Source organism: Eptatretus burgeri, chromosome 8 (genome assembly GCF_056783735.1).
Source record: "Eptatretus burgeri isolate ZD-2024b chromosome 8, Ebu_testis_v1, whole genome shotgun sequence".
Taxonomy (NCBI): Eukaryota; Metazoa; Chordata; class Myxini; order Myxiniformes; family Myxinidae; genus Eptatretus; species Eptatretus burgeri.
Window position 1 is genome coordinate 9,619,384 of NC_140968.1, and position 12,890 is coordinate 9,632,273.

At 44.6% G+C, this 12,890-nt stretch overlaps 1 protein-coding gene across 1 annotated transcript in view; it reads right to left on the reverse strand.

The window, feature by feature from the left end:
* Positions 1 to 272: 272 nt before the first annotated feature.
* LOC147021064 (potassium/sodium hyperpolarization-activated cyclic nucleotide-gated channel 3-like) overlaps positions 273 to 12,890 on the reverse strand; it is a 96,757-nt gene continuing 84,139 nt past the window's right edge. The window contains exons 7-8 of the mRNA XM_085890792.1: positions 6,924 to 7,088; positions 273 to 2,426 (exon numbers count right to left, since the gene is read on the reverse strand). Of these exons, the coding sequence (XP_085746918.1) occupies positions 1,423 to 2,426; positions 6,924 to 7,088 (1,169 nt within the window). The 3' untranslated portion in view covers positions 273 to 1,422. The remainder of the gene's footprint in view (positions 2,427 to 6,923; positions 7,089 to 12,890) is intronic.

The window sequence follows — 12,890 nt, forward strand, 5'->3', positions numbered from 1 at the left end:
TGTCACAAAGAGTACGTGAGCAATCACCGGGCCCCCCTGACCAAATTAAAAATTCATGCTCTGACATACAGGGGCCACTACATCAGCAGTGCCCCCCCCCCCCCAGTAAGTGATCCTACCCACAACCATGTGCTGCATGCGAAAGAGGACGAACTGCTAAGACCCGCAGTCTTAACAACAAATCAAGCAGTCAAGGTGTACAACAACAAATCTTACGTGTGTTTCGAAGAAATGAATCACAGCATGCGTCACACTTTAGGTATACTCAGCATGTTACTTTAAAACACTTACAGATTTTCTTGAGTAAAAGTGTAGCAAAATCGAAGCTTCAAACCTTACAAATACACAATTGGGAACTCACTGATACCCCCACATTCATCAATATTTGGACCTTCTGCGGCCAACTTGACGGCGCGTCGCCATTGCTGCCCTTTTTGAAAAGTGAAATGAATTTGCATCCAAAATCCAACGCCATAAGAAAGACCCTCACCTCATTTCAAGCAGAAGACACATGAAGCAGCGTGTCTCGCTCCGCCAATAACCGATTGGACCCACCCGGGCAAGACGAAGCGGAACGTTTGACACAGAGTTATGACTGTTTTGGTTACAACCGGCAAGGAATCGAGCACAGACAAAAATCTTGTTCACAGCAAAACGCCAGAGGTTGTTCGGTTGTATTTTTCATTGACTTTGAATACACGAAATCTCCTACCTGGCTTGTAACACTGATAGTAATGCTCGGGTAAATTACTGATATTTAGCAGATATGTCGAACGAGGTGTAACTAGCCGTAGATACAAGATACGGTACAAATATTGTAATACCATAGATTTAGCCCGAGTGGGTTTAATTGCCCGACCGACCATGTTGCAAAAAAAATAAAAATAATAAAAAAAAAAACCCCCAAAATAAATAAATAAATAAAAACATCCATGACTATGTCTATTTCACAAAATTTGTGGGTTGGGTGCGATTCGTTAATATGGCATACTGCCCGGTGCGGCGGGATCACGTACGCAAGTGAGGAGTAAAAGCGAGTAATCTGCGGGAAGACGACGAGAGGCCACGGTGAAAGAGGAGTGGCCATTGGGAATCCAAGTTCCTGCTTTCACTCCGGTCTCGTGTTCTCATACGCAAGGCAGTGAGAAAGCTTAAGGTTCATTTTGGTACCGACTGGGCCTTCGTCAGTGTCACGGCCTGAGCGACAGCTGAATCGGAGAGAGCCGCAACTTTGGAGTCAATTGCACTGCTACATGAGGGGGAGAGGGGAATCTGAGAATTATTCCTGTACCCTGTTTCCATCATAAGGCCTGTAACATGTGCCTTAAAAATGCTGGTAATAATTGGCTTGTTGCGTTCAGGACTGGCAAGCCAATACTCAGGCTGGAATAATTGCAGGAACAAAGCTTGCACGTTATACTGTCACAGATTTGAAGGGAGATTAAGGAAGTTTCCACCCAAGCCACTGTCGCTGCCAAAGAATACACACTGCGAAGGAGATAGTGGCCGTGGAGACGAGGACCGGGCGGCGATGAAAGGAGGTGGTGGAAGCGAGGTTTGGCGAGGAAGAAGAAGCCGGCGTTGGGGTGATTGTGATGCTTGCGGGACTGCCAAGTCCTGTCCCGTCACTTCGATGGGCAAGGTCGTGATTGGTGGTGCTGCACTTGCAGATGTTCGCAGTCGAGGAGGCGCATCATACTTTTCTCTCACACGGCGAGCTGAAGACTGTGGTCTGGGCAGGCTTCTTTCAGACTTGGTGACATCATTGCTCCTAGAGGTGTGTAGAGAAGGGCTCGAGGCAATGGAAGGGGGTGGAGGAGCTGGGCGAGGAGGTGGTGGTGGAGGTGGTAGTGGTAGCGGCAAGGTTGGCTGAGAAACTGATAAAAGACGTGTGCATGAAGAGACCAGCGAGGAAGATGTTTCGGCTTCAGAGTGGCCAGGCATTGTCGAGGCTGGGCCAGAAATGGAAGCAGCCCTTCCCGGTTGGTTGCTGGTTTCAGCAGACAATAGGAGGGGATTAGTGTACGCAGATCCAGGGCCCAAAGCTGCCTTACGGGTCAGACTAGGTCGACGAGAAAGGAGAGCCGAGTGGTGCAAGAGGCTGGCATGGCGGCTCAGTCGAGGCCTACACAGGCTTGCAGATGATAACAAGGGAGATTGTGGCCTGGTTGTTGAGACAGGAGAGCAATGTGTAACCGCAATGGCCACAGACGCACGGCCAAATTCAGCCATTGAGCATGCTGGAAGTGCTCCACTAGATGCGCTTACTGTCTCAGCTAAGGATGGCAATGAGCGACTGGGGATCTGATGAGTCATCTCTCGATCATGTCGCACGATGTGTTGGATGAGCTCTCGCTCCTCTGAGTTGTAAAGTCCCATATCAGAGTCATGTTGAAGTTTGTGCAGCAGCATGGAGTTCTTTTTCCCTGCAGACATAAAAGGAATGTTAGCTTACCGAAACAAATTTCCGGCCAATGAATGCTTACCAAGGATTGCGAATGCTATCAGGAAGATAACAGCAATCAGCAATGCCATGGCTAAAGGCCTCAGAGCATTATGGCTAAAAAAAAAAAGCTTCACTTTCTACATCAAGTTGAATTGATAGGAGGACAAAGGGTTGCTTAGGAGTTGGCACTTGTGGACTACAGAATAAGTCTCTAATAAGCAGGATCGTAAAAAAAAAATGGGCATTTTCATTGGCATGATGAGGCATCCGCATGTTGTGTGCTAAAATTTGAAACCCTTAACCTCTCCTTAAATATCCTCCCTCCTTAATAGGCCACATCGATCCCTCTTCCCCTTACCACTATCCCTTCCATGACCTCCATTCCCCCTTTCACCCAATATTCACCCATTCTCAATTTACCCTCCTTTTTTTTTTTTCTCTCTCTCTCTCTCTCTCTCTCTCTCTCTCTCTCTCTCTCTCTCTCTCTCTCTCTCTCTCTCTCTCTCTCTCTCTCTCTCTCTCTCTCTCTCTCTCTCTCTCTCTCTCTCTCTCTCTCTCTCTCTCTCTCTCTCTCTCTCTCTCTCTCTCTCTCTCTCTCTCTCTCTCTCTCTCTCTCTCTCTCTCTCTCTCTCTCTCTCTCTCTCTCTCTCTCTCTCTCTCTCTCTCTCTCTCTCTCTCTCTCTCTCTCTCTCTCTCTCTCTCTCTCTCTCTCTCTCTCTCTCTCTCTCTCTCTCTCTCTCTCTCTCTCTCTCTCTCTCTCTCTCTCTCTCTCTCTCTCTCTCTCTCTCTCTCTCTCTCTCTCTCTCTCTCTCTCTCTCTCTCTCTCTCTCTCTCTCTCTCTCTCTCTCCACATGCTTATCCGACGTAGACGTACCCTCAAGAGGACGGCAAAAGGCAATTCAAATTCACCGCTTTAAAGCGTGCCTATCAGGATATATTTTTGTGCTCATGACCTCCAAAGAGACAAACCACCAATTGAAAGTGGTGATGGTATTAATCTGTTTCAACATCTTAACTTAATATCTTGCAATATTACGAGATTCAAATTCAAAGTGCACCTGATGTATTATAATGGATGCAAGAAAAATTTACAAGGATATTCATTTGTTTAAAAAAAAAAAAATTAAACCTGAGACAAACATACCGAGCTCCGTCATCACACCTTTCTTTGCTCGTTTCAATTTTAAAGCAAAATGTAACTCCACGAGTGATTTAGACCGAAATTAGCTTTCCTCCTCAATGGGATTTTGAAAGATTCCATAAAATTGATTTCCCATGTAGGCAGCCGCTGTGGGGTGCCATCCTGCACGCAGTAACCAGATCTGGCAGGTTGATGGTACCCCCATAGAACTGACGCAGAATCCTCACAGCAAACCACGAACAAATGGCCCGGCAGCCGGCTATCTTCGACGTGACAGCGAGTTGCAATTTTGCAGCCAACCCCGGTTGGAGAATAGTATTTGTCGCACCAATTTCCACTCGCTTCCCCCACCGCTTACGAGAGATCTTGCAATTTTGCAGCCAACCCCGGTTGGAGAACAGTATTTGGCGCACCAATTTCCACTCGCTTCCCCCACCGCTTAAGAGAGATCTTGCAATTTTGCAGCCAACCCCGGTTGGAGAACAGTATTTGGCGCACCAATTTCCACTCGCTTCCCCCACCGCTTACGAGAGATCTTGCAATTTTGCAGCCAACCCCGGTTGGAGAACAGTATTTGTCGCACCAATTTCCACTCGCTTCCCCCACCGCTTACGAGAGATCTTGCAATTTTGCAGCCAACCCCGGTTGGAGAACAGTATTTGTCGCACCAATTTCCACTCGCTTCCCCCACCGCTTACGAGAGATCTTGCAATTTTGCAGCCAACCCCGGTTGGAGAACAGTATTTGTCGCACCAATTTCCACTCGCTTCCCCCACCGCTTACGAGAGATCTTGCAATTTTGCAGCCAACCCCGGTTGGAGAACAGTATTTGTCGCACCAATTTCCACTCGCTTCCCCCACCGCTTACGAGAGATCTTGCAATTTTGCAGCCAACCCCGGTTGGAGAACAGTATTTGGCGCACCAATTTCCACTCGCTTCCCCCACTGCTTACGAGAGATCTTGCAATTTTGCAGCCAACCCCGGTTGGAGAACAGTATTTGGCGCACCAATTTCCACTCGCTTCCCCCACTGCTTACGAGAGATCTTGCAATTTTGCAGCCAACCCCGGTTGGAGAACAGTATTTGTCGCACCAATTTCCACTCGCTTCCCCCACCGCTTACGAGAGATCTTGCAATTTTGCAGCCAACCCCGGTTGGAGAACAGTATTTGTCGCACCAATTTCCACTCGCTTCCCCCACCGCTTACGAGAGATCTTGCAATTTTGCAGCCAACCCCGGTTGGAGAACAGTATTTGTCGCACCAATTTCCACTCGCTTCCCCCACCGCTTACGAGAGATCTTGCAATTTTGCAGCCAACCCCGGTTGGAGAACAGTATTTGTCGCACCAATTTCCACTCGCTTCCCCCACCGCTTACGAGAGATCTTGCAATTTTGCAGCCAACCCCGGTTGGAGAACAGTATTTGTCGCACCAATTTCCACTCGCTTCCCCCACCGCTTACGAGAGATCTTGCAATTTTGCAGCCAACCCCGGTTGGAGAACAGTATTTGTCGCACCAATTTCCACTCGCTTCCCCCACCGCTTACGAGAGATCTTGCAATTTTGCAGCCAACCCCGGTTGGAGAACAGTATTTGTCGCACCAATTTCCACTCGCTTTCCGCACCGCTTACGAGAGATCTTCAACTTACGTGGCTGAGTCTGATAAGCTTGCGAAAGTGGCAGAAAATGAAGTTCTCTCTGCACCGTGTACTCGCCTACAGCGACTTAGGAGATGATCGATCAGATGGGCGAGTGTCACGGGACATCGGACGAGTGAGGTCGGAATGAGCCGAGGGTTTCTCGCTCGAGCCCGGACTGCGAAACTGTTGCAGGATCAGGTGACTCGCAAATCGGTGGAACATGCCATCTCAAAGTTACTCTTGTCCTCTTGATACCTGGTCATTTTGACGTTCATCGTTATTATCATTGCTTCAAGGAGTTATCGGTCTTTCAATTCTTCCGTCACCTGTCAGACTCACCCGCTCACTGGAACGTTTGATCTTTTTGTGAGCAGGTTCATTACCTGACATCAGCAAGGTGATACCAGCAACATTATATCCTTTTAAGCTACATCTATTATATTCATTGCTCTTATTTATATTAATTTGTTTGTGTGTGTATGACGTCTATTTTTTTTTTATTTGGTTTAAATTGGGATGATTTTGGCCAGACGTTTTCCATCGGTAACATTTATGTGCCCTTCCCAAGCTACCCTGATGGCAAAGTTAAAGACAACAACAAAATGTTTATGTACTAGTGATGCATACAACAGATTACCAATAAATGACCAATAAAGGTCATTTGTAAACCAGCTTTGTTTTTCCTGACAATACAACAATGACTTGGAGATTCTCCGAAGACGAGCTTTGTTTTCAGATGCTTGGAATCCAAAGGGTTAAAACCACACTGCCTACCACTGGATTTGAACTCATAAACCTACATGAGATGCCAGGCCAATGTCCACACCACACGGCCACCCTTGTAACCAGTGGCCTAATCTTGAGGACAATGGTGGCCTCCTGTATAATGAACTATGTGCTCAAATGGCAACACTAAACAGGCAAATATTTCTGAGTTGAATTGCCACTTGATGCCAGCGGCACGCTATATTGGCCAATTCTCCAACATGACTACCAGGCGTCGCCCATCACTCTCAATAAGCAATGAAATCGTTTCTTTGCCGACAAGTGAAAATAAGGGAAACTTCATTTCACACGGCTACGAACGAGGGTGAGATGGAAAACAGGAGAATATTCCGATTATTTTAGAGAAAAAAAAAAAACCCACACTTTCATATTACATGCTGGGAATCGATGTGATGTAAATGGTCAAAAACATTGTTGTTGAGAGAATAAAGATATAAATAGCAAGAGGGGGAATACAATACAGGTGAATATGCAAACCAAATTCAGATCATCCTGAATCCAAAACCATGATCTGTTATACCTACCTTAAACCCCCACACCACCTCAAGTCTTCCTCCTTCCAAATTTCTAGCTTTTCCTTCCTGAGAGTTTCCTTCTTTTTCCATCTTGTCCACCCCATGAGTCCATTCCTGCCCCCCCCATTCCTTCATGTACCCATTGTTTGTCCGTCTCCTTCTATTGTGCCTTTCGACTCCGCTGCTGGTGTTTCCCCCTCTCTCTCTGCTGTTCCTTTTGTCCCGTTACGTCCTGATATGTTCAGTGTTCAGGAAATTGAGAAGCATTTAACACTTATGTCAACAGAAGATTCAAACTAATAAGGGGAAAGCAAAAGAGTAAGAGCCAAGAGGTTTGAGATTAAAATAAATAAATAAATAAATAAATAAACAGGCAGAGAGAACGCAACTTACCAATACGGTTGAGCCGGTCGATGGCAACCGTTTCAAAGGCTCGCCGCATGGTCGGGTACTCCTCAAGCACTCCCTCAAAATGTCCCACGGTCAAGGAAAAGAGTCTGCAGAATGTGTCAGCACGCACGCTGGCGGTCCGGCGACCTTGTGTCAGCAGGCAGATCTCTAGGGAGCCGAGTGGGATGTGCAGGTGGCAAAATATGTACACCGTGACTTCCAAAAACTGACAACTGTTTCCGGCTCAAAAAATCAGGTCAAGGTAGAAAAAACAGCTCACGATGCTTTGCAACTTTATTTGCCTCCACATGTTGCAATTGTCAGCAATTCCATACAAATCGGTCTCCGACAACAACTCGTGAAATATGGTTGTGGTGCAAGTTATCAGCTAATCGGACCACAGAGATCCGAAAGGTACAAGTACTTTCCCTCGAGTATCCTTGTCACTCCAAGACACCATTCTTCATGCGATGTTTGCAAACTGTTTATGTGGTGTTCAGGTTGCATGCAAAAGTGGACATAAATTGATGCTATGTTCGTTTACACTTCACCCAGAGCTCAAGGCTTGCCTCAAAATATCTGCTTCATTGCTTGTTTGGACAAATTCTCTGCTTAAAGAGTAGAAGGACAACAATCAAGGCTTTACTATTGTTCCAACGTTGGCATTGCTGATAAAAATGTACTCCTTTTAAGCTAACTATACATCTAAACAGAACCTTTGTACGTAAGTAGGATTCCACATTATAGGAGAACATCGGGCCCATCATGACCGTGCATTTCCATCAATATCCATGTAACATCAAATGATGTATAGTAAATCGGTTATAGATCAAGAAACAGCATTGTGGATTCAAGCGTGCGCGCGCGCACACACGCACGCACGCACGCACGCACGCACGCACACACACACACACACACACACACACACACACACACACACACACACACACACACACACACACTTATACAATGGGATGCAAAACTATAAATCCAGAAGGAAATTTATTAATTGAGACGTGATAGTTAAATAAATCATTGTAATTCAACCCTCGACTCCGACTCTGCTCCTGGACCGGACGGCATCAGCTCATGTGTCCTAAAAACTTGCTCTGCTGCTCTTGCACATCCTCTCTCTCTCTCTCTCTCTGCCCTTTTCACCGTGTCATTTGCGATAGGTCATACTCCATGCGCTTGGAAATCCGCCAACATCACTGCGTTATATAAAAAGGTGCAAAAACTGATCCCCTTAACGACAAATCTATCAGCTTGCTGCCAATCATCTACAGATCTATCAGCTGACTTCCAATCAAAAGGTCATCGAATCGATCATCGCAGTTGATCGGTTCTACGATGTGCAAATACTCTGGTAGCTTGAACATGTTGCCGCGTTTGAGCCTGGGGAGTGACTGCTGAAATCTATCTGTCCGGGTTCTTTCCGACATCTTTCTTTGTTCCTTTCACATATATTTATTTAATTATTTATTTTCATAATTCTCTTTATTCATTCTAATTCTTGCTTTTTCTTCTTTTTCATCTTTTTTACTCTCCATTCCTCTCTTTCATCGTCTTTGTCTCCAAGGAGAAGTGAATTCTTGCAGACATTTTCCTGTAGACTCATGGCTGTGCCTGCATGGGTTTGAGGGTTGTGGAGTAGCGGCTGACCCCCGAATCCTATCCAAGTTCTTCCTGATGACTCCATCTTTGCTCTTTACTTCTTCAGGTTCCTTCTTGGTCTTCCGTTTCAATATGAAATCATTCCTTTTTTTTCTCAACAACCTCATCTCAGATGACCAATTTGGTTTCAGACCTGGCCACTCCACCATAGACATGCTGCATCTACTCACCCAACAATTGATGGATGCCTTCCATGTTAGACATAGGATCAGGGTTGTCTCCCTGGACATATCTTGTGCTTTTGATACAGTCTGGCGTCCTGCCTTACCCTCCAAACTCTCTGCCTATGGCATCCAAAACCAACTCCACGCATGGCTTACAAACTTCCTCTACCTTTGTAGCCAAAGTGTGGCACTCAATGGAATCCTTTCATCTCCTCTCCCTGTCAAGAATGAAGTGTCTCAAGACAGTGTTCTGGGCCCAATCCCATTCCTGATCTTCATCAATGATCTCTCCCTGACTCTGCAAAATCCTCTTTATTTGCTAATGACTCCACCCTCGGCCGTGTCATCCCTCATCCTTCAGACAGGCAGGCTGCAGCCTCTTCCTTCTCTTCAGACCTTGAAAAAAAAACAAAAAAAACCACAATCTGGTCAAGCGCTTGGAATACGTCTTTCAATGCTGACAAATCTCACATTCTCATGATCTCCCTCTGAAAGGACCATCTGGCAAACCCTCCTCTCGACTTTCATAACAATCCTCTTGAACTTCAGCCATTGAAACTACTGGATCTCACGATCAGCCATGATCTTTCTTGGGCAAGCAACATTTCAAAGTTGGCCTCCAAAGCCAGCTGCCAACGAGGGATCCTCTGTCGTACAAAGTCCTTCGGCACACCTGAACTCCAATCTACCAACAAGGCTTTCATCTGTAGCTTGACGGAGTACTGCTCTACCCATCTGGGCTGGCTCCACTGCCTCACATCTTGCTCAGCTTGACGCCGTGGAAACCAAGGCCTTCAATATTATTTGAATCTCCCATGATGAAGCCGAGTTAAAAGGCCTATCACTTCGCCATCGCAGACAGGTCGGTGGTCTCTCTGTCTTCCACCACCTCTTTTCTGGTCTTGCACCTTCTGCACTTTCTGTGCTTTGCCCCCCACCCACCCCACCCCCAGGTTTTTGCAGGGCTCACATGGTCCACCATCAACGCCCTTCTGGTGAAACTACCTAAATCCAGGATCACTGCTCACCTACACTCATTCGTTCCTCTTTTTCCCATGCTTGTGGAACCAACTTCAACATTCTCTTCAATCTCATTCTTCCCTCCAGGTCTTCAAGATAACTGTTCATCACCATCTCAGATCATCCCCAATCCAAAACTATGATCTTTTCTTTCCCCTCGTTACACCACCAACCCCTGCCCCCCCACCACCCCAAGCCAATCCCTCCTTCCAAACGTACAGTTTTCCCTCCCTGGAGTTTACTTGTGTATCCATATTGTCCACCCCATGTATCCTCTCCTGCCCACCATTCTTACCTATACCAATTGTTTGTCCAAGTCTCCCTCTATGTTGGCTCTCAATTCTGCTGTTGGAGTTTCCCTATATCTATATCTATATCGATATATATATATATATATATATATATATATATATATATATATATATATATATATATATATATATATATATATATATATATATCTCTTCTGTTCCTTTTGCATGCGTCACGACTGTTCTCTTTGCATTCTATTTTTGTCTGTTACATAAGGATCCATTCAATCCACAACCAAACAAAATACCAAAAAACAAAGATTCAAAAAAAAAAAAACAAGATGAAGTTGTGCATAGCACGATACTTGCCAAATCCCTCAAACAAATTTGACCTTAAAAAGAATTGGTGGTTGAACTCAATGACCAAATATGCAAATCCTCTTCAAATTTCAAGTCAATCAGATGAAAATTGCCAATTTTAGAAATTCGGCCTATTGTCGTCCTTTTGGCCTATGTTGACTTCAAAAAAAATGGGTGGTTGAATTAATTGACCTGATCTGCAAATCCTCTTAAAATTTCAAGTCAATGGGATGAAAATCAAGGATGTTAGAAATTCCACCTGTTTTGACCTTTGGCATATGTTAACCTTTTGTTCGATGGTGACCTCAATTATAATTGGTGATTGATTTCAGTGACCTGATATATAAATCCTCTTCAAGTTTAAAATCAACCGGATGAAAATTGAGGATTTTTCGGAAATTGGCCTATGTTGACCTTTTGACATTTTGACCTCAATAAATAATTGGTGGTTGAAATCAGTGACCTGTTATGCAAATCAAATTTCAAGGCGATCGGATGAAAACTGAGGATTTTAGAAATAGCACCTAAGTTGTTGACCTATATTGACCTTTTGACCTGTAGACCTCAAAAATAATTGGTGGTTCAATTCAGTGACCTGATGTGCAAATGTTCTTCAAAGTTAAAGTTAATCGGAAGAAAATTGATGATTTTAGAAGTTTGACCGATGTCGACTTTTTGGCCTATGCTGACCTTTTGACCTCAAAATCAATAGGGTTCTTGCTTATGACCAACTCTACCAACTCTACCAACTCTACTTAAGGATATAACAACACTTATTATAATAGGAAAATCAAATCTGTCTTTACTTATAATCAATAATAATCAGTGTGACCCGCTTGTCTTGAGAACCGCTACAACTCCATTTTAGATCTATTTAATTAATTACGTTATGGATTATGTTTGATTCACTCGTGATCTGGAGTTTTATGTAAATGGAGGGGGGGGGGAGGGGGTGGGAGTGAGTTACCATACCTATACATGCACATTGCACAACACTCAATGGAACACCCACTGATCCAACAACACACATGCCATCATATCCAACCTGAAGACCAAGACAGCCATGTATGTGCCCCCAAACCCCCAAAACAAGAAGGAACACACACATTTAGTCACCGCGTACATACAACACCAGATCACGAGTGAATAAAAAGAGCAGAGCAGACCATTGATGATGCAATTGGCATTTTTTTTCTTTGTCTCGGGTTGGAGCAATAAAACACACTCCTCAATTGACCCCTCGGACTGACAATGTGACTGGGAAATAAATTGTGATGCCGTGGGAATAAAAGCAGACACATGCTGAGGCTTGGGGTCTGTTGGCCTGAGTACGCCTGCTGGGAAGCAGGTGAAACGTCGCCTGGGACCGGATCTGCTCTTGCTTGTTTATTAGTAGATTAGAAGTGTAGATCTTTCATATAATAGCTCTGTCGTAATCGGTGTCCACAAGCATAATCGACAATGTTATGGAACCTTTTGCTTTTGTTTTTTTTTTTCCCTTCTGCCCTCACTTTTTCATTTTATTCACTTTTCAATGAGTTTTCTCCACAACCGTTTGAGCGATTGACACAAAACTTTCAACATCGGAGCAGCCTGGTGTTGGCTTAGCAGTTAGGGTGGGGGCTTGCTAACAAATCGTTCCAAAAAGTCAGTTTTCTGTAGGCATGGGTTGCAGGGTGTTTCACGTGTCAGAGGAATAAACGGTCTCGTCCTCGCTTCGCTCGGCCTCCGTAAAATTAGTTTTTTGGTTGAATGTGCTTTTTTCTTGAAAACAAAAATGGTTCTTGTCATTCCAACTATAAAGCTTACACTGTGAGGGCGAGAAACTCCTGAGGCTATGCTGAAGACTCAGTAGCTCAGTGAGCTGTCACCATGTGAGCGATGAGGTCACTGGGTTTTACTCCCAGGAGGAGTCAGAATTTTTTCACACTGGCCCTACGTGGGAACTTATTCCCGTTTATTAAATCATGGAGTACTGTTGTATTCGATATGAAGAGGGCACGGGCAAAAAATGGCCACCCCATTAAATGTGTGGAAAATGATACGCTCAGAAACAATTGCAAAATGAAGTCATAAGCCTTTAAATTTTAAAGGCCATTTAAATTTTGAAATTTAAGCCAAACATTTTAAAGTTTAAAAGATTTACCTTTTATTCTCGAACATTTTCATAACTATCAAGACTGATGAAGATGTCAGAATATATCACTAAACTGCCAAATTGTACTTCTTTCTTTCCTCAACCAGCATAGCACAAGACTGGCCGAAGCATTTACAATTATTTTAAGGGGAGAAGGTGACAATGTTTCTGGAGTATCACACTCTTACGACAACAATAAAAACGAGAACGGCAGTCGATGGAGCACATACACTACATGGCCAAAAGTATGTGGACAACTGCTCGTCCAACATCTCATTCCAAAATCATGGACATTAATATGTAGTTGGTCCCCCCCTTTGCTGCGAGAACAGCCTCCACTCTTCTATGAAGGCTTTCCATTACA